General features: G+C 43.1%; 3 protein-coding genes across 4 annotated transcripts in view; all 3 read right to left on the bottom strand.

The window, feature by feature from the left end:
• Positions 1–2065: 2065 nt before the first annotated feature.
• Positions 2066–5659, bottom strand: LOC307083316 (melanoregulin). The gene is made up of 5 exons (XM_079747157.1): positions 5541–5659; positions 5142–5304; positions 4522–4612; positions 3221–3384; positions 2066–3015 (listed from the first exon to the last, which is right to left on the bottom strand). The coding sequence occupies exons 1-5, from the start codon at positions 5636–5638 to the stop codon at positions 2812–2814; spliced, it is 720 nt and encodes a 239-aa protein (XP_079603283.1). The 5' UTR covers positions 5639–5659; the 3' UTR covers positions 2066–2811.
• Positions 5660–6540: 881 nt separating this feature from the next.
• stard3 (StAR related lipid transfer domain containing 3) lies at positions 6541–17364 on the bottom strand. Of its 2 annotated transcripts, none has more exons than XM_079746520.1 (15): positions 17249–17364; positions 16135–16349; positions 15308–15385; positions 14589–14666; positions 14351–14404; positions 13056–13173; positions 11716–11817; positions 11509–11564; positions 11273–11365; positions 10979–11041; positions 10142–10237; positions 9699–9778; positions 9116–9220; positions 8932–9025; positions 6541–8311 (listed from the first exon to the last, which is right to left on the bottom strand). In XM_079746520.1, exons 2-15 carry the CDS (start codon positions 16345–16347, stop codon positions 8204–8206), a joined length of 1338 nt encoding a protein of 445 aa, XP_079602646.1. In that variant the 5' UTR covers positions 16348–16349; positions 17249–17364; the 3' UTR covers positions 6541–8203. The 2 variants fall into 2 exon arrangements, with proteins under 2 accessions (XP_079602646.1, XP_079602645.1); XM_079746519.1 differs by having other exon boundaries at positions 16135–16354; positions 17249–17291.
• Positions 17365–18695: 1331 nt separating this feature from the next.
• Positions 18696–26290, bottom strand: part of ppp1r1b (protein phosphatase 1, regulatory (inhibitor) subunit 1B) — a 19303-nt gene continuing 11708 nt past the window's right edge. Inside the window, exons 2-5 of the mRNA XM_079746782.1 lie at positions 23991–24074; positions 23721–23796; positions 21685–21822; positions 18696–20583 (exon numbers count right to left, since the gene is read on the bottom strand). Of these exons, the coding sequence (XP_079602908.1) occupies positions 20399–20583; positions 21685–21822; positions 23721–23796; positions 23991–24074 (483 nt within the window). The 3' untranslated portion in view covers positions 18696–20398. The remainder of the gene's footprint in view (positions 20584–21684; positions 21823–23720; positions 23797–23990; positions 24075–26290) is intronic.

Genomic DNA, 26290 nt, shown 5'->3' on the forward strand with positions numbered 1-26290 from the left:
TACAATGTAAAGTTGTGTTGTTTGCTTTCGAGCTGGATTGCTAAAAAGGCTAATGTAGCTAACAATAACAATGATTAGCCGATGACTCACAAAGAACTCACAAAGATAATGTACTTCAGAAATATTTGATCCCCTCACACCTCAACAATTTCAGCCTTTGGCATACAGAGCAAAATCCCCCTACCACTCTGGATGTGGTTGTGCGTATTTGTATCTGTGTGTGTGTGTGTGTGTGTGTGTGGGGGGGGGGGGGGTGCATGTGAGAGGATCTATGTGTGTGTGCCTGAGCTTGTGTGTATGTGAGAACGCTTGAATGTGTTGCTCATATTGAACGTTCAGTCATGTTGTGCCACTATGGCAACCAGGAAATGTCATCCCGAGACGTCGCAAGTCACTAACATACGCGGGAGCTGAGATCATTTCTCTTAATGATTTCTCTTTCAACCAGGATTTGGTTCTGTAGAGCATAAACACTCTTCTTTATGTTGTTGAAAAACGTCACGGTAATGCATTTTATGACTCTTGCCTCCTAAATCCCCTTTTATCTCCCTAAATTATTTATACAGAAGATGGCAAAAAAGTAGTGCGAGAAAAATGCACTGCAGCACAGTTTCGGATCATACACGATAGAACTGCTACATCCAATTATACCTCAATCTTTTACAAACATTTTTGATACAGCCAATTCAATTTGGCCAAGGTTAAACCCAGCCATGAAGACACGGTGCGCACGCTTGAAACACCGCTCTCATTCTCAGCAGTTCTGGGTGATGACTCACTTACATGTCCCCGGTTCATCCTCCTACGCAACCGGGGGGGTGGGGGCTAGAAGACTTGTGTAAAGGTGATCAAGAAGGGTCTGGTTTCTGGTAAGTTACCAAGCCCCCCCCCCCCCCCCCCCCCCCCCCGAACCGCCCACCCCCAGACCCACAATTCCTATCCCCTGCCGCGAGGAGCCTGGCGTGTGTTGCATAACCAGGCTGCCTCAGCTGCTGCGGAGTGACATTCAAATGAGCTGTCAGGAGGGGAGAGAGAGCAGGGGGAGAGTGAGGGGGGAGAAGGTGGGAGGGAGATAGGGAAAGATATAAAGAGGGAAAGGGAGGGAGGGGAGAGAGAGGGGGAGGGAGGTTAAGAGTGCGGTGAGGGAAGGAGATGGAGGGAGAGACGGAGGCATAGACTTATGGGAGGGAGGGAGGGAAAGGGGGGAGGTACGAGGAGGGGGGAGGGAGATTGAGATACAGTTTTCATACAAACATGTTTTGTGTTACTGGGTCTGTGTTTGTGTATTCTGTTCTCACAGAATAGTGTTTGTGTGTGTGTGCTCGCTAGTATGCATGTGTGTGCGTGGGTATGTTTTGTGTGTGTGTCTGGGGGACACATTTTTGTGTGTATCATTGCGTTTTTGTGTCTATGCGCGCTGGTGTGCATGTGTGTGTGTGTGTGTGTGTCTGTACTCGTTAGCGTGTGTGTGTTTGTCTGTCTTTGTCGCTAGTTTGTGTGTGTACACGAGTGTGTGTATCTCTTTGTTTGCGTTTTTGTGTATGCGCGCTGGTGTGTATATATGTGTGTCTCTGTACTCGTTAGCATCTGTGTGTGTGTCTATGTGTTCCTGGCTGTCTGTGTGCTATGTGAAGTGCCAGTAGGCTACTGCTTGGTGTTAAATGATGTGCCCTGCCCAGTCTGCCCTGGTTACATAAACAGGGAACAGCTGACCGACACAACATGCCCATCCTTCTCAGGCACCAGCCCCTATCACCACCCCAGAAAGGACAGCGAGAGCGAGACAGAGAGATGGTCAGATCCAGGCTGGGTTGGTTTTGTAAAGCAGCTACACATTAGTGAACGTGGCACACAGACAAACATCCCAACAAGGTTCCTATCTCTCTGCCTCATGTGACAACTAGGAAGAGTGATGTAATACGTGCTCAGTTATCTAGATCAGTGGTTCTCAAACTTTTCATACCACGTACCACCAGGATTACACGTACCACCACGTGTAATCCTTATTTAATTCAAACCCAGGAGAGAAAGAAACTAGAGTTGACAATTGCATGCAACACAGTGGTCCGGAGTTAGATGGAAAACTTTATTCAAACATCATTCTTAACAGCCAATACATACGAAAAAATACAAAACTCTAACTATCTCCTCATGGGCTAAAATCACTTACGGCCATAGTTTACAAGTGGTAAAGGTCTTCATTCATCACATCCTCTCCATATCTTTCAACTTGTCCTTTCTTTTCTTAAAACTCAAAAAAGAACAAAAACGTTTGACTACAGTAATCGCTTTTCACAATTATTACTGTATGCTACAACTTTTAACAAAATAATAACGTGAATAAATAAGGTAAAATAGTTTGCTATGAGTTATGTTCAATTCGCGATTGTTCGAGTCGACCTTGACCTGCTGAATGATAGTAAATGAAAAATAAATCTTGTGGTTTAAAGAGTGCAGAGTGCTGATAATCATAAGACAAATTATAAATGGAGCCTTTTCATATTTGAACATAATAGGCCCCGGGGTAAAAGAGGGGAACAAATGAAAAACCTCTAACTCTGTGGACCACAGAACACAAACACAAACTGCTCTCCAGAGAAAAACCTGAAACTCAACTTTTTTGATCACCGATGGGATTATATTTCTGAATAACGGAAGAGAAAGGGACGAAATGGGATTCAGACTTTGAACTCCACACAGCAGTGGTGGAGAACCACCAATAGGAAGAGAGAAAGACGCAACTAAAGCCAGCCGAGCAACACAGACCACAGGGGATCAGTTTCCTTCTCCATCTCCTCCTTCTCAAGGTTTCTAACATTCTCTTTCACTTTCTTCATCGTCCTCTTCATCACCGTCCGCTGCTCTATTCATGCCCGCCTCAACCCGGGCCAGCAACAGGGGCAAGTTAATGGACAGCCCTGTGCCCTCCTCTTCCTCATCAGAATCCCGAGGAGGGTAGAAGCGCCTGGCCTTTGCCAGGAAGTCGTCCGCTACGTCGAGATATATAAGACGATCCTAGATTGGGGGGGGGGCAAAGAAGCGGCACAAGAGAGTGTGGACAAAATAAATAATAACAACAATAATAAGTTGTTTTTTTTGAAAGCAGCAGAACACTAGTCTTGCTTTGCACTAAACATATTTTGTTGCTCGGCCTGCTTTTAGTTCCCGATCCCCCTCCCGATTCACTTCTCCCGGTTAGGTGCTGCACTCAGTTCCTTACCAGAATGAAGAGGTATCTCTCGGGGGGAGGCTCTCTGGATTCGAAAAGGGAGGTCTCGGAGGACAAGGTGTGCAGCATGGTGCGTGCGGCCGCCGCGTTGCGCATGCGGTCGGAGGACGCGCTGGCCGACACCGTCAGCAAGGAATCCGCCTCCGCCATGAAACCTGGATGTAGGGTGCGAAGAGATCTGGTCAGATCGAGCAGCTCTGCGGTACACTTGGGGCGCATTTCCACCGGAGGGTACGGGTCGGTTCAGCCTGCAAAGGTGTGCCAACAGGTCGCGTTTCCACCGCCAAAAGTGGGCGTGATCCAAACTGAGCCGCATTGAGCCGTACTCGTCTCACAGTACTCTTTCGTTGGGGTACTGAGACGCCTGAAAGGGTCCCGGCAAATTCGAGCTGCACACGCCATCCGTTGATTGGTCGACAGAATCGCACTTTCGTGCGACAGGGGGATAATAAAAAACACATTTCCCGCTAGGCATTTCTCGACAACGGCGAAAGCTTAGTTTATTAAAGAAAATGTCGCGAAACAGTTTGCCGTCATTCTTGGACGTCCTACAATGCTCTTTGTGCTTTGTGTGCGTTATTCTTTTTCCTTGGATTTATTAGCAGGCCTGATTTATCGGCCTGCTATGAGATCACAATGCTTACATAGCTGCCGCGGCTATCGCCGTACGGCTTGAACCCCGCCCTACCATAAGGGTACTGTCGGCGGCGGAAACTAGGGCTGAACGATTAATCGAATTCAAATCGAAATAGCGATGTTATAAAATGCGGTACGCAAATTGCAAAGGCTGCGATTTAAAAAAAGGGATTTGTTACCGTAACTGACTGGAAATCAGTACGATTCATTTATTTTTATTTTACAATTCAATAGTTAAATAAAGAAGTTTATAATATCAATTAATCTCAAAACATCGGCCTGGCCTAAAGGAAAGGAGCAGTTTTTATGTTGACTGCTTCCAATGTTGTGTTGGTCATACTAAAGAATGATTTATTTCTTTTTTAGTGAATACACAACATAAGGAACTTAATAAATTATAAAAATTGCACATTAAATCGCAATCGCAGTATTGGTCAAAATAATCGCAATTAGATTATTTCCCCAAATCGTTCAGCCCTAGTGGAAACGCGAGACGTAACTGAGCTGGGCTATACCCCACCTTTACTACTGGGCTGAGGCGTGCTGGGTCCGAAGTGTACCCACCGGTGGAAAAGGGGCATTGGTGTATTTGATTCCAGTTCATATACCCTTTTAGATATATATCTCTAAGGAGATCGTGTGGATTGAGTGCTCACCCAGGTTCTCCAGGATGGTCTTCCACTTGTCTCTGACCTCTCGCCGTGTATCTCTCAATGCCTCGATGTCTACGCTCAGGCGCCGGAACCTCTGCGGGAGACATACATGTGACAGACTAAAAACTAGGTATGATTGGAGAAGATCGTTGCCCAGTAGGAAGGCTGTTACAAGACAGTGGTACAGTGCAAACCCTCCAGAACAGATAACATGGTTGTTGGTCTTGGTTATGGAAAAATGGACATACCTTCAGAGTCAAAGAAAATATATGAGAGATTGGGAATAATGCAAATTTGTATAGTGACTAAATAAATACCTAATGGAAAATGACATATCCCTGTATGAATATCTCATCCGTCTCCAACATTTGTTTTAATGTAACCTTTAAATTGTTTTACATTCATGGGTCCGACAAAAAGCATTGAAACCCTATTGTATTCGTTGGTATTATTATTATGGGTCTATTCAAAAACATAGGAACCCTTTTGTATTCGTTAGTATTATTAGTATTATTTCACTCATGACTTTTTTGGCTCAAAAGCTATACAGATTGGTAGGCTTGTAGAACTCTGTAGAAAAAAAAGTCCCATCATATGACACCCCCCCGCCCACCGTCCCCTACCGTGGAGCCCATGCGGGTCTTGCCCCGGGCCTGGAGCAGGCCGTAGAGGGCCCGGTCGTCTTCCCTCTCAGAGTGGCTGGGGTCCCCCGGCTCACTCCACAGGTTCGTCTCCTGGTCCCGCCGCTTCTGGACCTCACGATCAAAGTACTCCAGGGGGTCTGGCCTGTGAGGAGGGGCGCACACGCACACACACAAACGCACAATTTGCTAAATGCCTCAAATGCACAATTTACCCAAATCCAAATCCCTGCTAAACGATTAAGAACATATGCTCTACTCTTGACTTCAATTGATTAAAGCATATTACACATCGATACGAATTTGTACTGTGATTATTTGTGTGATGGGGACAAAGACCATAAGGAGTTAGGTGTGTGTGTGTGCGTGGGACCCCCTTACGGAAGTAAAGCCTGCTTCTCGTCGTTGTCGTCGTCGTCTTCCACAGCACAGCAGCAGCAGCAACAGCGCATGCAGAACTGGCTGAATGTAGATCCCATCGCTATGGAGACCGGGCAGTAAGCGGAACTAGCAGGTGAAGGAACAATGATTCAGAAGGATTACCTGAAGGGGGGGGGGGGGCGCTGAAAATCAAACCGGGGACTAACAGAAAATGTTAAGCGGGTGTCCCATGTGTAGGAGGAGAGGAGCTCAACAAGTCCTCTGTCGACCCAGGCCTCGTTAGAGTCATGAAGTGCTGAACAAAGCGGCTGAAAAATAAAAGTTGAAGTTTGAAGGTGAAACCAGTTGTTTTTCAAAGTCACACCAACTCCCAACATGTTTCAGACCATCTTACTCCAATTTAACATTTGGCATATACAGCAAGCCTACCTTTGCAAAATTAGAACTCTCCCAGCTGTCAAACAGAGTCTAAATGTTTTTTCATTCACAGTTCGTTCGAATTCAGGCGAAAAAAGTGGCGAGGGGTCTTCCCTTCCCTTCTGGATAGCTCATTCCTAGCGGTGCGCTGCGACTCATCTGCCTACTATGGAGGACAAAGAAGAGGAGCGCATCAACTCATCCAAGCATAACACACATACACACACACAGCCTGAGACAACAAGTCATAGCAAAATCATGTGAGCTCCTTTTCTTCGTGGACCCATCAGGAGCTGCAATGCTTTTTCCCCAGGGGACCTGCAGAACCCCACCCAGCGCCCGTTTGTGACATTAATTAGCCCCGGGATTCATTTCACAATGAGTATAGTCACCCTTCGCTAGTACCAACGTCATGTGATCCTGGGAAGATGCCTTGAGGTTATGATCCCATATGAATTTTATACTGAAATCCACATACATATAAGTATATGTAACGCACAATAACCGATCTAGATAGCCATGAGCATCCACCTCTATTAAGTTGAATAAAGTGTGAAGTTGTAAATAATGAATGACTTGTGTATTCAGTGTATACACTTTATTAGAGTTTCATTTGTGCTTAAAGTTTTGGGGATTTTTCTTGCAAAATAAACTGTTGAGTTTGTCAGTATTCTAGCCATGATTTAAACAGTAATTTGGATTTAAGTTTGTTAAAAGCATTTAAACATCAATAATAGGTAGGACAGTAAAAGCAACCAAAGTGCAGCGGTGGGGTTATGAAGCATGAGTCACCAAATATAACCAATATCAGAATGAAACAAAAACAAGTAAAAAGGACAAGTAAAGGCAGACATGTTTTTCTCGTGTAACTAAGACCCCCACATCATCATACTATCCACAGTCTATTAGAGTGCTTGTTTCTTTACTCATTCATTGTTGACAAGTGAACAAAGTATCTTCGGGGTCAACAAGCGCTGGGCTTGAGGATCATAGGCAGACAGAAGGTACAGGCAGGATGGGGAGTTGAAGGCAACAAAAACAAAAGTTAGTCAGTTTGAGGTGTCATGATGGATGACCTCATGGTGTGGCCCCGAATAGGGGCCACATGTGTGGCATGTGGCCAGAGACAATTGTCATGCTTTGTCTAGTTTTATGGCGAATGAAAGGCACAAGCTCAGCCCCTCTTTCTTACTCCCTCACTCAAATCGTTCAATGTCCCCATCTACCAGGGAGTAAACAGAGTTTAGCCTTACACCAATGCGCAGTGTCTGCACACGAGACGGCCAACTTGTTACCCGGGGGCTTCATTTTAACGAGGTGCAGAGTTTTAGGTTTTATGTACATGGATTAAGAAAAGGCTGATCGGATTCCCTTAGTAAACAAGATTAATTTAAATATCTGCAGTAGACAATCTACACTTAAATTTTGCACAGTTACTAATTTGTCCAACCCATCAGTGAGTCATCATTCCGCTCAAACGATGGCACTAACGATACAATTGACAGAAATAGAGGGAATCTATTAACGATTACCTGCTTGCTGGTGGCGATGATTTGTATTTAAATGTGTCTTCCCAACAGAGCCTATACATTTGTATATTGCCCTATAACCTTAAGACTACAATGGTGAGATCTAAGCTGCTGACCATTGAAATTCAATGCATTTGATTGGTGGCATCTCCCTCTAGTGGTGAGACATGGTCTGTGTGACTTTACTGCTCATCACAGCCAGACCAGACATGAGTTTGCAGCAATGTCTCAGTCATGTTGTGAAGGGACATTGGCTCTTCTCGAGGCAAGATACAGAGGAGAAGATACAAAAAATGACCTCCAACTCAAATCCTGATAGGCTCACAAAACAGAATCCTGACCAAACAATGTGTGGCAGGTTGAGAAAATGACAATGTCGCTGCACAATGATACAAAAAATGTTTTTTTTAAAGATAAGTGAAGTACATCGGCCTACATAAAAATATGCATTTAACCATGTTTAACAACAAACAGAGTTGAGTGGAAGAAGAGAGATTCTTCTTTAAACAGCCAAATCGGTTAGCCAACGACCGAGATACAGTGCAAATGCCTGTAGACATTACACACATAACCATGTTCAGTCCATCTGGGGGAAAAATGTCAGTTTCCCATTTGATGCAGCGCTACCCATTAGGGAGGCATCAGCGCTCATCGTGGGACAACACCACCCACAACATGACATAGCTTTTTGAAGGGAGGCTCGTCTCCCGATCCTTCCTAACGGCGAGAGGAACGCAGGTCTGTGATTCGCTGGCGCAGGTGGGTCATGAAGTCAAACATGGTGGCAGCCAGACTTTGGTGGATGAGGTAGCGTGGCAGACGGCCCTGGGCGGACAGAAGAGATAAGTGAAAGGAGAAAACACCCTTGCATAAGAAGGGAGCCGCCAACGTCAATCTACAATCGCGAGAATGTATAAAACATTACTGGTGACGAACCAGTGTCTTACTTGACTAAAGGTGCTCAAATCTAAACGTCTGGTGTCAAGTTTATTCACATCACCCTTTTCCTCCATAGTTTCTCATCTGGGGTTTATAAAGTACATCTTATCTGTGGAATATCACCAAAATAAGGCCCAAATCTGTCATTATCTAAATCTTGACTGTATTGTGTTGAACTGGCGAGCATGGCATTAACATTGGGCAATAGAGCAATATTGACTATTCACCAATAGTCAATTTCTGTTTTGTTCAGCCATATGAATTTAAATAACAATTGTGGACACAGATGGACATGAAGAACCCCAACAATATATGTAGTTTATTGTTATTTTTAACAATCGTATTGCTTGGGACCCTATTACATTAACAGAATCGCAATTATAAATATTTTCTGCAATATCTTCCGTAATGTCCTATCGTGAGGTCCCTGCAGGTTCCCATCCCTTCCAAATGGTGAGCCTTTATTCAACAAAGTTCAAGAATACTTTGTTACCCCTGGTTCTCACCTTGAGGTCAGTGTTTAGGACCCAGATGAAGGTACACACAGACGGGTTGCTGTTGGACTTGAGGACCACAAATCCCCCAGGACCGTTCTCCCCCCTGTGAAACCAGAGAGATGAAGACAGTTGGTCGCATGGAACCAAACCATACAGTAATAACACATTACCTCTACATGCTGGGAGGACACACCTGACGTAGCGACTGTGCGGAGGTTTGGCGTTGTGCTCCGTCGCTATGCCCGCGGAGACGTAGCATTCACCCTTGCGCTCCACGCGTCGCACGTTGACAAAGTCCCTGAGGGACACAAATAATGATCAATAAATGGCGTCAAGCTTTAACTGTTAGACAAGACTCATTACTGCGATTACCATCCTAATCAGATAAAATACATTCTCCATATATCCCCCTCTTTGGGTCTTTACATCAGCACCGTCCGATACATTTTTCAATGATGGATGGACAATAGGGCTCCAAGTTGTGATTATTTTCATAGTCAATAAATGATACGATTTAGTCCAAAGTGATGTCTTAATTGGGCTTGCTTTATCTGACAGGAAGCAACAAAAAACTATACTCACTATGCCTTTCATAATGATCCATGAACCAAATATTTGAATTGAACATCAAAATGAAGCAGCAAGTGTTTGGTATTTGTCAAACAATTCATAGAGTGTAAAAACGTGACAATGTGGATCGACTAATCGACAGCCCAACTGGAATCGAATTGGATCTTCTCCAAAGTGAGCATGGAGGTGGATGCGTCTCTGCACACCTGGCTGAGACCACCCCCCCCGCTGCCCCTGAGGCCACGTCATAGGACACCACCGTGTTATCGTCCACCCTCTGGAGGATCTGAGGAGGAAGGGAAGAGCACGCTCAGCCCGCTGCACACACTCAAAAGACCTGCTCTGCTCTCCCTCTCACCCCAGGGTGAGGGACCTCGGAGGTCTGTTCCGTCAAACACCAGAGTCTCTGAAGTCCTTTCCATCAAAGACTAGAAGAAGCTCGTCTAAAAGAACTGCAGATCCTGCGAGGACTTTTCCATGAAAAGGTCAAGAATTCAGAACTCAATATAGAACATGGCCCTTTCGATCCACCATTAGAACTTCTGAATTCTGATAGTTGACGGCACCTAGGTGGCACTTGGAATGCATTTGGTTGGGTCAATGTGAGGTGAATAAGGTCTAATGAGCTAAAAGGTTTGAGGGCCGTCACCTGGCAAGCGGACACTGTTTTGTTCCACTTGACCATCTTCTCTGGCTGCAGGATAACTTCCTGGTACACAAGCTCAGGAGTACACTGCATGAAAGCCTGCAGCAAAGGACGGAAGGAAAATAAACACTACTGGAATGGTATGGGTGCCGGTATGAAAGCAAATTCGACTAGACGGTTCAGTAAACACAAGTCTGACCAATCTACTCTCTTAAGCCTATTTCACATAGTTCCCTGTAAATTACACCAATAACCATTCAGGAACCCCTAATTATTTTCACTATTCACAGTTCATGCAGTTACGTTCTGGAAAATGTCGATCTTGCATCCTTTCACGCAGGGCATAGCAATGCCGGAATAGATGGGCCAAGGCATAGTCCAGCAGATGGCAGTAATGCAACACTTAACGATGCAAGCTGCCACAAAACCCATTTCGGAATCTGTCCAGTTTGGTTGTAAGAAAGCACTTGTTGGCATCAAAAGAAGCTGTACTAATATCCCACCTTGATATTCTACTGCCATTTAAAATTGTTCTTATTCATGATTTTCAAGTGCATTCCTGCTATAAACTATGCTAGAAACCCCTACCTTTTTGGATTTCTCATTAATACGTTATAGTTAAATACATTTACCTTTAGATTCTCATATATTGTTAGAAAAAATTGAAAAATTGTAAAGGGGTTAGAGAACCAGGCAGAGCTAATGGTACCGAATGGATTTTGTCAACAAGCTTAGGCTTTGTTCTTAAACGGCCGAATGGAGGATGAATCAGTTTTGCAGCTTTATCATATAAAAGTCATCTCTGGTGTTTGTGGCCAATGATCAAAGAAGCCATTGTACCTTCAGAATGAATGTTTTGCCATGGAAGGGAATTTCCAGAGTGTAGACGGAATCTCCCATTTCCTAAACGAAAAGAAATACATCAGATATCGTAATTAATCAGACCTCCGGAGTATCCATTTAAATTTAGTTAATCCAAAAACCTTCAATGAAACCGACATGGAATTTATTCAGTGGAGGAGGCGTTACAATAGGTTACAGTGAAGAACATTGTTACTCGAGTGCACACATGCCAAGATGGCAATCTTATCTCCCAGATAAAAAATGTGAGCAAAGGTCCCAGCCTGAACTCACGTTGTTTTTCTCAAACTTCCAGTTTTCCTCCTGGGCTAAGATCTGCTCCACCACAGACATGGCCTCACGGCCTTGCCTAACATACTCCTTCTCCTGGGGTGGGAGCGACATAACAACACGTCAGCATCAGGAGGAAGGCACATGTAACGGAGCAGTTTGAACACACACACACACACACACACACACACACACACACACACACACACACACACACACACACACACACACACACACACCTCGGCTGTGACTGCTCGGCGGCCTAGACCCTCCTCATCCAGATCCTCTTCCGACCCTTGGATACACAGTGGGTACGTTACAAAGAAAGATCGCCCGGAAACACACAAGAAACACAGTGACTGATGTACCTTTTATGAAATCAGCTCTGGAAAACATGAAGAGATCAGGGCTAAAAACAATAACAAGACTCATTAACACAACGTTACCTGCCAGGGATTCTGGCGGGGAGTAGAACTGTCCATCCGACGTGGGACGTTGGTACATCATCGGTGCACGCTCGCACGCAGCGTGCACGGCAGCCAGGTAGGCTGGAAAATACAAACTTTTTACCTATAACCAGATATGTTCGCGCGTTGCATCGTTTAGAGCATTGTTGTCCGGCATGCTAGTGCAATTTTTTTTTCACAGCAAAATAATGTTCTGGCCTTGCATGTTATATCGGTGGATCTCACCCTTAGGGTCGGGACACTACTTTGTGTCCCCTGATATGCAGATGGTGTTGCAAGAGATGGCTGAACCCTTTTTGTTTAATTAAAAAGGTCTGATAGACGTCCTGTATACGAACTGACTGTTTAATGAAATATAGTCACTACAAACTACTACTACTACTACTACTACTACTACTACTACTACTACTACTACTACTACTACTACTACTACTACTACTACTACTACTACTACTACTACTACTACTACTACTACTACTACTACGGGTGTAGTAAAGCAATGTGATTAAGTTCACAGGGACATTGATTGAGTTAAGACAATAGTCTTGGAAGAAAACGCACAAAAGGTAAAGTTGGGGTTGCAACCATTTCACAGCTAGAAATTGGGTCCCATGCCAAAAAAGTTGCCAACCACTCAGTACGTTTCCATGCACTGCTTAATCTGAAAACAGCCATAGTTCGACTATGCTCCTCAATTGGACAACTGCAATTGTCAGAGTATTCATGGCGGTGGAAAATCGATTCATTGGCCGAAGCATGTCATACCGTGGTAGGAAAGGTGGTGCTCTACCCATTTCAACTAGTGGTAATAGAGCCATCCGCAACAACAAATTCAGGCGGCATTCGAGAAAGATGTTTTCAGCAGACAGCTCTCAGTTCGGCCGCGGCGCAATGAATGACTAAAGATCGAAACACGTCAGAATAAAAAAACTTTTATTTTGACAGACGTGCCCGTAGTTACGTTACAACCTCGTTGATGACCAACATTTAGATAAACATGTACTTTTAATTCAGCCTTGGGTGAACGGGGTGAAGCGCGCCTGCACTGGGTGTGTGTACCACGGCCGGAGATACTATTCTTATAGGGGGTAACTACATTGGCACCGCACCGGCTTCCTCCATCTTCTTGGCAAACCCAATCACAGTCCAACTAACCCAATCATTTGTTTTTCTCGCGTTTCATGTAAACGCACTGAATGTATTTTATTGTAACACCAATGTATCAGTTCTGGAATCAGTTCTTTCTGCACCCGTGCACACCAGCATAGTGCCACCCACCCACACGCACAAAAAAACACTGAAGAGCATCTTCCACTCACCCCTCTCATCATCTGCCTCCTGCGTGAGCACCTTGAAGTCCAGGAACCAGGTCTCCAGCCAGGCCACCACAAAGGAGGTGATGGGCAGCACATAGCCAAACGCATTCTGGGACAGGAGCTGTGTGGAGAGATGTAAGAGAAACGTCATAATGTCCATTGAAAAGTCCAACTCTACCGCACCTCTCCTAACCTCATTCCATTATTTAAAAGTGTAAATCCGGCGAATATTGAACCCAGGGTATTTTTTGGCATGACGACCCATAAAATAAGCCCTCCAAACACTTTTTTTCTTTGATAATCGAGTGTAGAGCTTGTCCGCGAATGCCCGGAGCAATGTACCAACCCAAATGGCTTCCATATTATTGGCTAGGGGCAGTGTGAACGCTTCCAAATTGAAAAATTTGAACCACTAATATTGCTCAAAATAGCACCAAACCTCTACAATCGCATGACTTGGGTCCCTACGTATAAAACAAAGCATCAACAACTTAGTTCGCGTACCGGGAGTTTATTAAAAAAAGACTGTTTTCTAAGTCTGTGCCTTACCGGTAGGTGCCTTAGCACAAGTCGATTACCGGCTACCCTAAATAATATAATAGAGCCAACAAATTTGACTTAACAATCTCCCCTCTTCATACGCGGCTGTTTGAATTTTTTGGTGCCTCTATTATATTATTTACGGTAGCCGGTAATCGACTTGGAAAACAGTCTTTTTTGAATAAACTCCCGGTACGCTAACTAAGTTGTTGATGCTTTGTTTTATGTGTAGGGGCCCTAGTCATGCTACTGCAGAGGTTCGGTGCTATTTTGAGCAGTATAAGTGGTTACAAAATGATGATTTGGAAGTGTTCACACTGCCCCTAGCCAATAACATGGGAGCCATTTGGGCTGTTACATTGCTCCGGGCATTTCCTATACTCGATTATCAACGAAAAAAGTATCTGGAGGGCTTATTTTATGGGGCTTCATGCCAAAAAAGAAATTACACTTTAATTGGTATGCTTTTGAAATGTTTAAATGTGACTTTTGAATATTTTATGTACTTGCAATAGTATCCGAGTACCTTGTAAAGCTCTATATTAAATCTAATGTTTTAAGAACAGAATCTTTTGTTATTCTGGAATATTATGTGTGAACTTCTAGAAGTGGTCACAAAACAAACAGAAAATCAGTTCTGCTTTGCTTGTAGAAAGGAAGATAAGCAAAAGAGGAAGTTATTGTTGTACTAGATAGAAATAGTCACATGTGGAAAATACATTTTGCGTCAGGGTGCAAGTAGGGCATGGGTTACTCACGTTGGACGAAATAACCTTGACGACAAGGAAGACACTGGTAACCAGAGTGGTGATCTGTTGTGGACAGAGCAATTCAACCAAATTATGAAGGGATTGGTTGGACAATAAACATTTTATTAGCACTCGTAACCCAAATGGTTCAAGAGGAGTCCTTGCTCAAAGTCAAATTACAAACACCTCTCTGTGGTCCGAGGTGACTGACACACACACATACACACACACACACACACAACCTTACCGCAATCACCCACCAGTGCCTTAATCGCAGCGCAGCATAACCCAGCAGCAGAGACAGGAAGCGAAACAGAGCGAGGAGCTGTGACAAAGAAAACGGAACAAGAAACTTTCTTAGGGTTTTTATTTCATAATAATGTATTATTACATGTGAAAATATTTTTTGGTCCTCTTGTTCTAATATCTTTTTAAATGTTCAGGTACACCCAAATGGTACACTCTCCCAAAAGCTTATAGAATATCCTTGCATTCAAAAGCTTAAAGAAAATGTCCTTTTTATAGATGTTCTCATCAGGCTTCACAATAAATTAAGACATAAGACATTCCAGCTTTAGTTAATAACACATTCTCTTACTATCATATATTTTCTACATCTATTTCTATTTTTCTTGTATTATACATTACCTATTTTTCCTTTCTCATTTAATGATGATTTTACATTTGATTTCTACCTGTGTGAAGAATTATGGCTTTGTGTTTAACCAGTGCTATAGAAATAAACTTGCCTTAGCCCTATGATTAAAAAAAGTGTTTAGGCTTAAAAAACAAGCCTGTACTGCACTCGGCTAGGCACTGTAAAGCTAGACGCCGAAGCTGGGGGACGCCTTTGCTCCCCAAACCCTTCCTAGCCGACCCAGAGCTGGTGGCGGCATGCCGCTACGGAGGAAATGCGCCCGACGGGAGCCGAGCCAACTCGGGCGTGTGTTGTGGTGCTGAACTTACAAAGATGTCAAAAAAGGAAGACTTGAAGCTGTAGAGGAGGACCTCGTTCTTCAGGTTGTCCCATATTGTGTTGGATATCTGTAGGTTCAACGATACAAAAACAAACAAGTCAAACATTAACTATTAAGCAGATACTGTGACTTTTAGATACCCTTTATTAAGAAGCAAGAAGGGGTTAGGACCCTTGCTGGGATGCCTACAGTTAGATCTGGACTCCTTCAACTGGGAATCAAACCCCCGGAATAGCACTAGCCCAACCTGCCCCGGTCCATGTAGGGCTGGGCGATATGGACCAAAAGTCAAATCTCGATATCTTCAAGCACAATGGCGATATAAGATAAATATCGATATTTGTTGACGCAATAACATAGTTGCCGTTGCCGCGCTCCAACTCGTCATTCTACATCGGTGGCGCCGCTGTGCTTTAATTTCCAGCCGGCCTGCGTCGCTGTGCTCGTTAACCTGCCTTGCTGATGGGGGGGCTGGCCCCGTTGCTAGGTTACTTGTTAATGTTTTATGTTTGGGTCTCGCGGAGTGAGAAACCGTTAATTTAGTTACTGTGGAGTTACCGTTTTTACTATACCTGACGTTTGGATTTACCGTTACTATTTTTACCGTTCGGGATTGAATAGAGTTTGATGGTTGAATAAACTGTGGACTAGACACTGCCTCCGCCTCGTATTTGAGAACATTACAATGTAATATATAATATCACAGCCAAAAGCTGTGTGTGCGGGTTGACGTGGGTTGATGGGGGCCCGGCCGGGCAGAGTGTGTGTGAAAAATGTTAGACCGACCTACGTGCGCACAAGTGGAAGCATACTCACGTTGAGCTCAATGATCCACAGGAGGGAGATGAAGAGGAGGTCGAAGGTAACGAAGAGACAGAATGTCCGCCTCACGTCAGAGATGACCCTTCGCTCCCCGGGGGGCACCAGCAGGTATGGCGAGGGCAGGGACATAGTTGTAGAGTAGGACGCGTTCAGAGAGGCGATGGCAGGGAGGCTCCCCCCCAGCTCCCCGTAGTCTACCCCTGGCATTCCTGCGCTGGGACGGGGTACAATGGGTCATGTTCAGATAGATCCGTAGCTGATGGTTTTCAAATCATGCGATAGAAAAAACGGATAATAGAAACAGAAACATGAACATTTGGGAAGTGACAACTACGAAACTATTGACTCATTTTTTGCGCAAAGTTCAGACAATAATCTGGAATTTTAATTGAGATTGTTGGAACTTGCAGGCAAATCTACATACAGTATATGTGTATAGATATGCGGGCATATATCTATCTGCCTATATGCATGCAAACTATCTATATCTATATATATTTATGAAAAAACGTAGATAATGTTGTGTCTTGCATGTTATGAAAGATATTTTGGAATTGCCCATGGGGAACTAGATTTGTCAGGAAATAACATTGACTGCGTTTTATCATCAACATATTCATTGAGGAGAATAAGCAAAGGTTAAGTTACACTTATTTTAAATGAAATAAACTCAAAGAGTATACGATATATTACGGATAATTGACTATGTAGATCAAGTATTTTAGCAAAGCTTGGGACACATTCCTCTGCTATAAACCAAAATACGAGAATATCATTCAACTAAAATGTTCACAATCCCTTACAGCTCTTGACAGTAAATACTTATTGAAATCCATAATTGCTATATCAAACACCGTAAAACTAAGGTAAAGTTACAACATTTAAACGAAAATATAATCCCATGACAATATTCTTCCAATTTTGAGACCAACAGGCTAACTAAAGCTAGCTTAGATAGCTGACTAACTCAGTTATACCGTTTACAGTATAAAGACCGTTGGCATTTTTCTCCACATCTACATTTACATGCTACAAATGGCATGTCATCCGAAAACAGTCTACATAAAACAATTACTATAAAGCATATATGTTATACATTGGAACTCACTTTATTTAGCGTAACGTCAACATCCCTCCTCGCCTCTTCCGTGAAACATTTTTGAAGTAGAATCACTTCCGGCCTATATATTGGTGGACCAAAAAATGGGCGGGATCTGATGTCGCTTCTTGTTCAGTTTCTGTGCTCTCTTCTACTTCTTCTTGTTAACGATAAATGTTTTTATCAGCAATATAAAGACATGTCGTGCAAAATGCATATCTTCAATGTATATGCATGTGAATCTTAAAGTTTGAGCTGGTCTTATTTAAATACACCCTGGTGTAATTTGGCTAATCACTGGTTAATGATATCTATTGAAATATACATTTTGGATGAATACATTTGAATTACTGTCTCATGAGATATAGGTTCGTGTTTTTTGATCACAAGTCAATTCGGGAAAAAGAAATCCATGTATCCCCATTCGGTCCTTATGTAAGATACAGAGGTGGAAAAAGTAGGCCTAATGACAAAAGCTACTCAAATAAAAAATACTCTACTACTCTACTCTACTCTACTCAGAGTAGCCTACTAGTTACTTTGTACTGGTCATATTTAATGCCTCACCAATGGGGGGGGGGGGGGGGGGGGGAATCCAAAATCTATAATCAGGGTTAACTTTGAACAATGATTTTGAGCAATTTTACATCCTGTCATAGCAATTTTACATCCTCTCGATAACTCTTGAAAACGTATCTTGAATACATTGGTTATCGTGACTTAATTTGCTTTTTTCAAACCCAACCAAACATACATTATAGGCCTTCTAGTTTAGTCTATAGCCTACTTTGACTTGAAGGAGGGTCATCACACTATATGCTTGACATCTGTGATATTTACACCCCTCTTATCTCTGAATCATTTGTTCAATAGCCTACACAAAATGACTAAAACTATTTCAAGTCCATAACAGAAGTTTAATTTTGAAGCTTGACATAACCAGGCAGTAGGCCATTATCCGTTCAGCCTACCGGCTACACCCAGTCCGACTGCATTACGGCTGAAAGGTAGGATTGTTGCTAGGTGAACTCAGAAATTCTCAGGCCAATGCAGCGTGCATCTAGCCTGGCACCGCCCACCTACCTACTTCCGCTCAATTTTCATTTCACTTCAGTAGTCTTCTGTACAAATGCAATGAAGTACGACGGTCTGGTAGGACCAGGCTAGCATGCATCTTGTCGTTTCAACATGCCTGCAAGTTTTTACTCACCTGTGTGGTTTATTATGCAACTAAGTACAAAACTTCAACCAAAACTTACTTAATGAAAGTAAAAGTACAGTTTTTAAAAACTACTGAAAGAATACATAATACCAAAATAATCGACTCAATACATTTACTTGAGTAAATGTAATTAGTTTCTTTCCACCTCTGGTAAGATATGTTGATAAAACCAGTATATTTTATCGTTTATTTTTGAGAAAATGTCGATGTTGACTGAAAATCATTAAATGCAAATTTCAAGAGGAACAAGGACATTGTTTATTTATAACTGTGTTAAAACAATGAAATAACAAGGAGGAAAGGAAACAGAAAAAAGGTTAAAATAAAGACAAATAAACAGAATTAATTCTTGCCATGCTTGTCTTCATACCATAAGAGAAGGAAATGGAGAGAGAATTAAAAGTGAGAGGTAAAGTTTGAGCTTTGCCGTGCCATAGCCGAGGAAAGTACACCTGTTGGATGTCCACATGAACTACAATCTCAAGCTAAAGTAACCGGTAATAACAGAGATTACAAAATGTCACTATTTTTGTCTTAGGCTACATTGTTGCAAGCAACAAAAAAGAAAACGCAGCTGTCTGGTTCAACTTCTACATTCCACAATCAACATTATGTACAGCTGAGGGAGACCGAGACTGAATAATAACTTATATAATGGAGATAACATACTTTGTGCTGGTTCTTTTTTGCTTTAATGCCAGTTGTACAGCAAAAAAGGGCTTGCTAATTTGAGCAGGATATTGGTAGGACACACTGAACAATGGCTACAAATTCTAGCTAGAAACAGTGAATTACATTAGAAAAATAGCTCTTACAATACAATAGATGGCTTACATACAGCCTCAAAAATGTACTCATTATCACTCATTAGTATTACTTATATTGGTAAGAGACGTTTGAATTTGTTAACAATCCATCACTTTTGTCAAAACCGTCTCGTTAGTCAGGATGAGGAGTCAAGTGGGGGAATCTTGAAAAAAGAGGTAGCCAGTTCTGACTTTTGAGATGTTATTCAAATAATACAAGAATAAATTGAAAGGATATAGGATATAGGACACTCGTGAACATACATTTTCAACGCATACAAATATTATAGCTTAGTGACATATCTCAACTAAACCCAATTTATTATAACCCATTCCTACCACAGCAGTGGCCGAGAAAGCTGTAAAACCAATTTTTCACCACTAGATGGCAAAATATGCACAGCTTCCATTCAAGGGCCCACTACACGTGAAGTAGACCTATCTAACGGAACGTTATTATGCAAATCAGTTGATCTAGGACAGCGTCCAACACACAGAGGAAGACACACAAAACAGCATTTTCCAAGACTGTAAGACGCCGTTTTTAAGCTCATTGCATGTCTCCACTTATCCTCGGTGGGTTATCTTCCTATAAAGGGCACATTGAGAACACTGATCAAAAAAATTGAGGACATGGGACTGGAAACGTGAAAGTTTGACCTTTATCAACTGCTTCAGCGACAAGGGCAAAGCCAGGGTGGTGGTGAGTTGGGGGGGGGGGGGGGGGGGGGGGGGGGTCTTCTCTGCATAGTGTCAGTGTCGAAGGATCATTCTTCACCTTTGCATTAAGTGCAACTCTGTATACACACACACAAAGATCCCATTCTGCTTTAGCCTCTCTCTCTTTCTCTCTCTCTCTCTCTCTCTCTCTCTCTCTCTCTCTCTCTCTCTCTCTCTCTCTCTCTCTCTCTATACAAATGAATGGCTGTTCAGCCATTTTACTCTCACTATACTCTTATTTGTCCTTCCACGGACTCCATTGTGCACACACTCCACTCCACTTCAAGGCATGCACATGACAGCATATTTTTTTATTATCTCTCCCCTACTGTTTGACTTTAGAGTATAGTTTCCTCATAACACATTCTCCCAACCACTTGCTCTCATTGGTCGATTATTGAATCACTTCAGTTACAGCCCCCCGTTGTTCTTCTCCATCCACATTGTTTCTTCACTGTGACCGACTGTGGCTCCTTCTTCCCCTGTCTCTTCTTTCTCTTCTTCCTCTTCATCTTCCTCTGCTTGGGTCTGCCTACTGATGGCCGTCATTCTAGAAACCTCCTCTGATTGGTCGCTGGCGAACGTCACTTGATGACCTGATAGGACAGGACCAGAGATTACTTATATGAAGACCTTTATCACAACTTAGAATAATTTAGTGTACAATTCCAGTATAATTGAATGGGGAGGTTAACCCCCAAATCGCTGTTTCTCAGTTGCAAACAGCTCCGTTTGGGTCTCAGAGTTCTGGTGAACATTTCTGTGTTATTTCTCATTTAAATGTATAGTTGTTAAAACGGGGCGATTCTCTGTTAAATAAATGATGCCTACTACTTCCGGCTAAAACCAGTTTTCTCGGCTGTGGACCCTAGCTCGAACGAGCATGATGTGGGTTTGGTGACGTTCAACGACGGCCCTCGTATGGGCTCCTTTGGAACCTGCTCCTTATATCTGTTTCTTCTAAAAAATTTTGCGACTGGCGCAACTGCTAGGATGAGGCTTTCACACCCACTTTTCTAAAACAAAATTTTCCCTCTTCATATAATTTCTATAACGGTTTCAACATTCAAACATGTAGATCTACATCTTCAAGTATTTTTCAGAATGATCATTTTTTATATCAACGGGTTCTACGCATGCAGTCTATGGCAGTAAAGCATTTTGAAACAATTTGCAAGAATAGATGCTGCATTTCATTATTTATATATATATATATATATATATATATATATATATATATATATATATATATATATATATATATATATATATATATATATATTCATTATTAGTTTAATTTTTATGTTGATTGCACTATGCATTATAATAACTTTTTTAGCAACAGGTTTTACGTCGTCTACGGAGGTCAAGCAGTTCGAGGCAACATCAAAAATGCGCTAGAATAGATATATTTCATACTGCTCCTTTTTTATGACTCTTAATGTGTCAATTTGAGTCTGTCCTTGTTGAAAGCACTGTCCTATCCATCCACTGCCTCTTTGGATTTCACGGAACACTGTATCAATTGGTGCTGCCTGTATTTGCCATGAGCCAGGCCCTGGTTCCCACACCACCCTCCCCGACGTATTAATGTTGCCAGTGTGCACAGCCTCCCTGCCGGGACATCATGCAGTTCATGTGTTCCAGTTTTTTGTGTTTTTTCTGGGATTTCCTTTGCCCCAGAGCTTCTGCCTCACCAGTGGCCTTCTTGAGAGAGGATGCCCCTCCTTCCTCTCTCCCCCTGTAGTCATCATACTCTTCCCCTTCGTAAGGGTTTTCCATTGGAGGGTAGATCCCTAAGTGCTGCATGTGGGCTTCAGCCATCTTCTGCACAGCTGTATATACACACACACACACACACACACACACACACACACACAAACACAGGGCACACACAGCAAACACGGCACAGAGACAAACACAAGGAAAGGGGCACGGAGGGGAGAGAGGGAGACGTGTTGGATCTGTCCGCTTCTAAAAGGTTGCAAATGGGTTCAGAGGCATGCTAGGTAGACACACTGTAAAACCTTTCTCTGCAAAATGACAGTAAAGTACTGGTAGCAGTTTTGCCAGTAAGGTACTGTCTATTTGCAGTATTATTACTGTATCATATAAATACTGTAATATAACAGTAATTCTAGGTTGGTTTCTAGGTGAAATATTGACGTTGTTGGCTCTGCGACGTCCGATTAATCATTGAGACTGTCAGAATGCACAATGTTTTTTACAGCATTGTGCTATAAAAACTAAATACAGTATATTACTGTCAGAATTTCGCTGTAAGTTTACCTCAAGGTGATGTAGTGCATATATACATCCGGGCGGTCTTCCATCTTCTATTATTTGTGGTAACTATCCTAACTATCCCGTTTATTGTATTCTTAATGTTAAAGTTAACTATTCTGACATGTAGTATTAACTTAGCTATATATTGGCTTGAACCATAAACCCTAAACCCTAAACCCTAAACCCTAAACCCATACCCTAAACCCAAAAGCCTAATTCCTAAATCCTAGCCTAAATGTTGCGAGCTTATCAAGTTGAACCAAGTATGCTGTGGCTGTTTGACTCTTTGGTGAAATAACGTCTACTCTCTCTATGTTCTCTAGGTCACCTTGTCTCATTTAGTTATTAGTCTCCCTCTCTATATCTTTGTCTCCCTCTGTCTATCACTCACTCTCTGTCTCTATCTCCCACCCACACCATCACACTCTGCCTCCCCCACTTGAGAACCACCTTGCCCTGTCTCTCTCTCATATCCAAGTATTTCGGCCTCATTAAAATATCAAGCTGTAGGCTTCGCACACCTAGGGATATCAGCCTTGATGAGTCTATGCTGACAGACTGACTTCATGCTTTTCATTTATGGTCAAATTATCCCTTCTCTGACATATATGTTTCGTTGGAAGCAGCATTTGTAGAAGGGATTTGGTGTATTGAAGTGAAAGTGCATGTGTGTGTTTCTATTTCAAACATGTGTGTCTTATCTACGTGTGTGCTTGTGTGCATGTGTGTGTGTTTGTGTCTGTGTGTGTGTTTATGCATGTGTTTGTGTATGTGTGTGTGTGTTTGTGTGTGTGTAAGGGTGTGTATGCGTGTGTGCAAGTGTGTGTGTGTGTGTGTGTGTGTGTGTGTGTGTGTGTGTGTGTGTGTGTGTGCGCGTGTGTGTGTGTTTGTGTCTTACACTGCTGCATACACGGCACACTTTAATCCTGGATGATCCAGAATTGCATAGACTGACAGTGCCTCACAGCTGTCACTCTAATCTCTCTTCCTGTGTCTGTAGCTCTCTCTCTACCATGCTCTCTCTCTCTCTCTCTCTCTCTCTCTCTCTCTTTCTCTCCATTTCGCTCAAACTCTCTCTCTCCCTTTAGATCTCTCTCTCTAACACACAAACAGATAAACTGTAGTCCATGCTATCTGCTGAACAGCCTGCGCATGAAGTGATTCCTTATACAGAATTAAACCACAAATTAGCAGATGTCAACAACCAGAAATAATAAGTTGCACCGTCATGTATTCTACTCCTTATCTCCCATGCATGCACCTTCCCCCACCTGTGCAGATTTCAGAGATCACGAGCAACAAAGGTGCCAGATGATAACTTCTACTTTCAGGCGATGTTGAGGAGAATCACAAGGGAACCAACACAGGGATAATTAACACCAGCACCACACCCCAACCTGCACACCAATGACCACAGCGTGCTGTTGTTACAGTGGGAACCACCTACCTCTAAGTGATGGCGGCTGGTACACGTTTGGATTGACACGTTTTGGCTTGAGCACTCCATTCTCACCTACGACCCACTATGCACCGGGAAGGATGAAGCAAAGAGTAGAGGAACTAAAGCCACAGTCAAGGAAACAGGATTCTAATATAATCATGGGGCTTGGACAGCCATTATAATCTTTTAATGCATTAGGAAAGGACTTCAGTAAATCATCTTAGATCATCTTAACCTGGCGAGTCATGAAAAGGTGTGAAATCCTATCTTGTCTACCTGGTGAGTGGATTGATCCTCATCAGGAGATCCCTGGTCTGCTACTCTGAAGAGAGTCGCTGGAGTAGGCCTTCGACGACGTATCTGGAACAGACACACACACACACACACACACACACACAAACACACAGAAACCCACACACATAATGATAATTTTAGTGTACAGCACAGACGATGCCTTTTGATGCATTAAGAACATATTAGGTTTTATATCAGGATCAAGTATTATTCATTCAGAGGCTGTGCTAAAATGCACTAGTTGCTGAGCTAGTGACCAATTGCCTCCCAGATGGTGATTGATCTTCACAGTTCCAATGTACAACAGTGGTGCTCTGAATCAGTGCCTGGCTTCTCGTTAAACGTTTTCACACTGCCAAATATGCCCGTCTTATGCATACCTTTTTCCTGGCATGGTCCGTGTGTTTACACTGACCGAGGTAATTTAATCAATTCAATTAGACGGCTTTGCAGTTCCAGGGGCGGGACTTGGGTAGAGGTGTTACTGTGTTGTCACTTCAACAGAGACAACGCAGCGACATCAAAATAGCAGTTCTAACTGGAGAGATGGTGAAATCCGCGAGCTGCTGACCAGCATGGGAGAGAAGGTGGGTAGTATATGAGAATATGAGAAGAATATGTTGGCGGTTTCTCACTTGTAAATAGTTAATCACGTTTGAAGCCTACACTCAGATGTATACTCATTCTTGCATGTGAGTGGCTTGACTAATCAAAAAATTAAAACATTCAGAGTATGCAAACTATACTCAAGAGGTCTCCGTGCGTTGCTCTCACTTCCAGTCAGGGTTCTTCAAAGTGGGAGCAACGCACATTTGGGAACAATAAACCTATTACAACTTCTAATTATTGTCAGCGATGGGGTCATTGGAAGAATGAGTGCCCCTTGCTAAAATCAAAGAAAGGGTTTTAGTACAAGGCCTGCTAAATCTGCTGTGGAGGTCCTGACAGCGTTGCCGTTAGCATCTGGGCAGTTCGATTTTTGAAGTTGGCCGGTATGGAGAACAGTTGGTTGGTAGGGAGAAGGGTGGGTAGGGAGAAGGGTCGGTAGGGAGAAGAGTTGGTCGGTAGGATGATTGGCATACCTGAGTATACAATGTATCCCAAGCATGCTTTTTATGGGTTATTGTTTGTTTATGTAACTTATGGTTCCACCCATGGAACATTTGTTGTCTTTCAGGTAACGTGGTGAACTCTGTTTCTATGGAGGGGGGTGTGCCAGCCCTCTGGCGCCTCCTGGTGCCATGCACCCAGGAGGGGATCAGTGTAATGGCTAACACCCATGCTGGCTGAGCTCCTCAGCTATATAAACCCTAGGACTCAGCCACTTGAACTCTCTCTTTCCTTTGACGCATTGTTTGTTTAGGTTTTTGGGTGAGCTTTGCTTTTGCACATACACCACATTCTCCACTCATCCACACACATCACACATCACTGATTACTGATTTACATGCATCACTTGAACTTACTTTACTTTAGGTTTGATTAAACAAACTATTATCGATCAACTTAAAGCCATGTGTGGTCTCCTCTTTGTCATTCCCTTGAGCCGGGCTCAAGGGAATGACACTCTGTGTGTATGTGTGTGTTTGCCAGGGAGCCTGGCAATCAGAAGGTGCCAGAGGTCTGCCACACCCCGCCTACTCCAACAAACCAAGAAAGCCGGCTCCTTGACAAAAGGGGATAATACCCCTTCGGTTTTACACAGGTAAGACAGTGCAGTGCAGGGCGGGCCAAGCCACGACCGTACTGGCTTGGCAGTGTAAAAATGCCTATTGGTGCACACATTAGTAAATAAAGAGGGGGGCAGCTCTGTGGCTGAGCCTGCTAGTGCCTTTACCACGTAGGCATTTAATTGCCTTTTTCCACCGACAGTACCAGCCATGCTCGCCACAACTCAGCGTGGCATGACTTAGTTAGGTTCCATGCACATCATGTTTCCATCTAGAATAAAGTACCTCTTCAACGTGGGAGGGCCGTCATAGCATGCATGTGTGAAATTGTAGTGACATACTTTTCGCGATACATTAATCAATCACTATTGTTCGCTGAAGCTAGTACTTATAGATGCCGGTTGTCAGGCTCAGACATAACTCGCACTCATCATAACTCATCCAGTCGGTGGCTAGCAGTCTGTTTACGTCACACAAAAGTATCAGATCAGCTCTTTTGGAACTTCAACGAAGATGAAACTAAAAAAGTAACAGTTAGCAGGTCCCAGGTACCTCATTTTGGTGATCGAAACGCAAAAAATGTTGAGGCGTGTTGAGCTGGTACAGTCTGTG

The sequence above is a fragment of the Pollachius pollachius genome (genome assembly GCF_949987615.1).
Source record: "Pollachius pollachius genome assembly, chromosome: 11".
In the NCBI taxonomy this organism is placed as follows: Eukaryota; Metazoa; Chordata; class Actinopteri; order Gadiformes; family Gadidae; genus Pollachius; species Pollachius pollachius.

Excerpts from the sequence above, each read along its gene's own strand:
- LOC307083316 (XM_079747157.1), bottom strand. The coding sequence starts at position 5,638 with ATGGGATCTACATTCAGCCAGTTCTGCATGCGCTGTTGCTGCTGCTGC. Across the intron at positions 5,305-5,540 it reads GAGAAGCAGGCTTTACTTCC|GCCAGACCCCCTGGAGTACT; the intron begins GTAAGGGGGTCC and ends CCCTCCTCACAG. Across the intron at positions 3,016-3,220 it reads AGAGATACCTCTTCATTCTG|GATCGTCTTATATATCTCGA; the intron begins GTAAGGAACTGA and ends CCCCCAATCTAG.
- stard3 (XM_079746520.1), bottom strand. The coding sequence starts at position 16,347 with ATGCCAGGGGTAGACTACGGGGAGCTGGGGGGGAGCCTCCCTGCCATC. Across the intron at positions 11,042-11,272 it reads GGAAGTTTGAGAAAAACAAC|GAAATGGGAGATTCCGTCTA; the intron begins GTGAGTTCAGGC and ends CTTTTCGTTTAG. Across the intron at positions 9,026-9,115 it reads CCGCACAGTCGCTACGTCAG|GGGGGAGAACGGTCCTGGGG; the intron begins GTGTGTCCTCCC and ends CTGGTTTCACAG.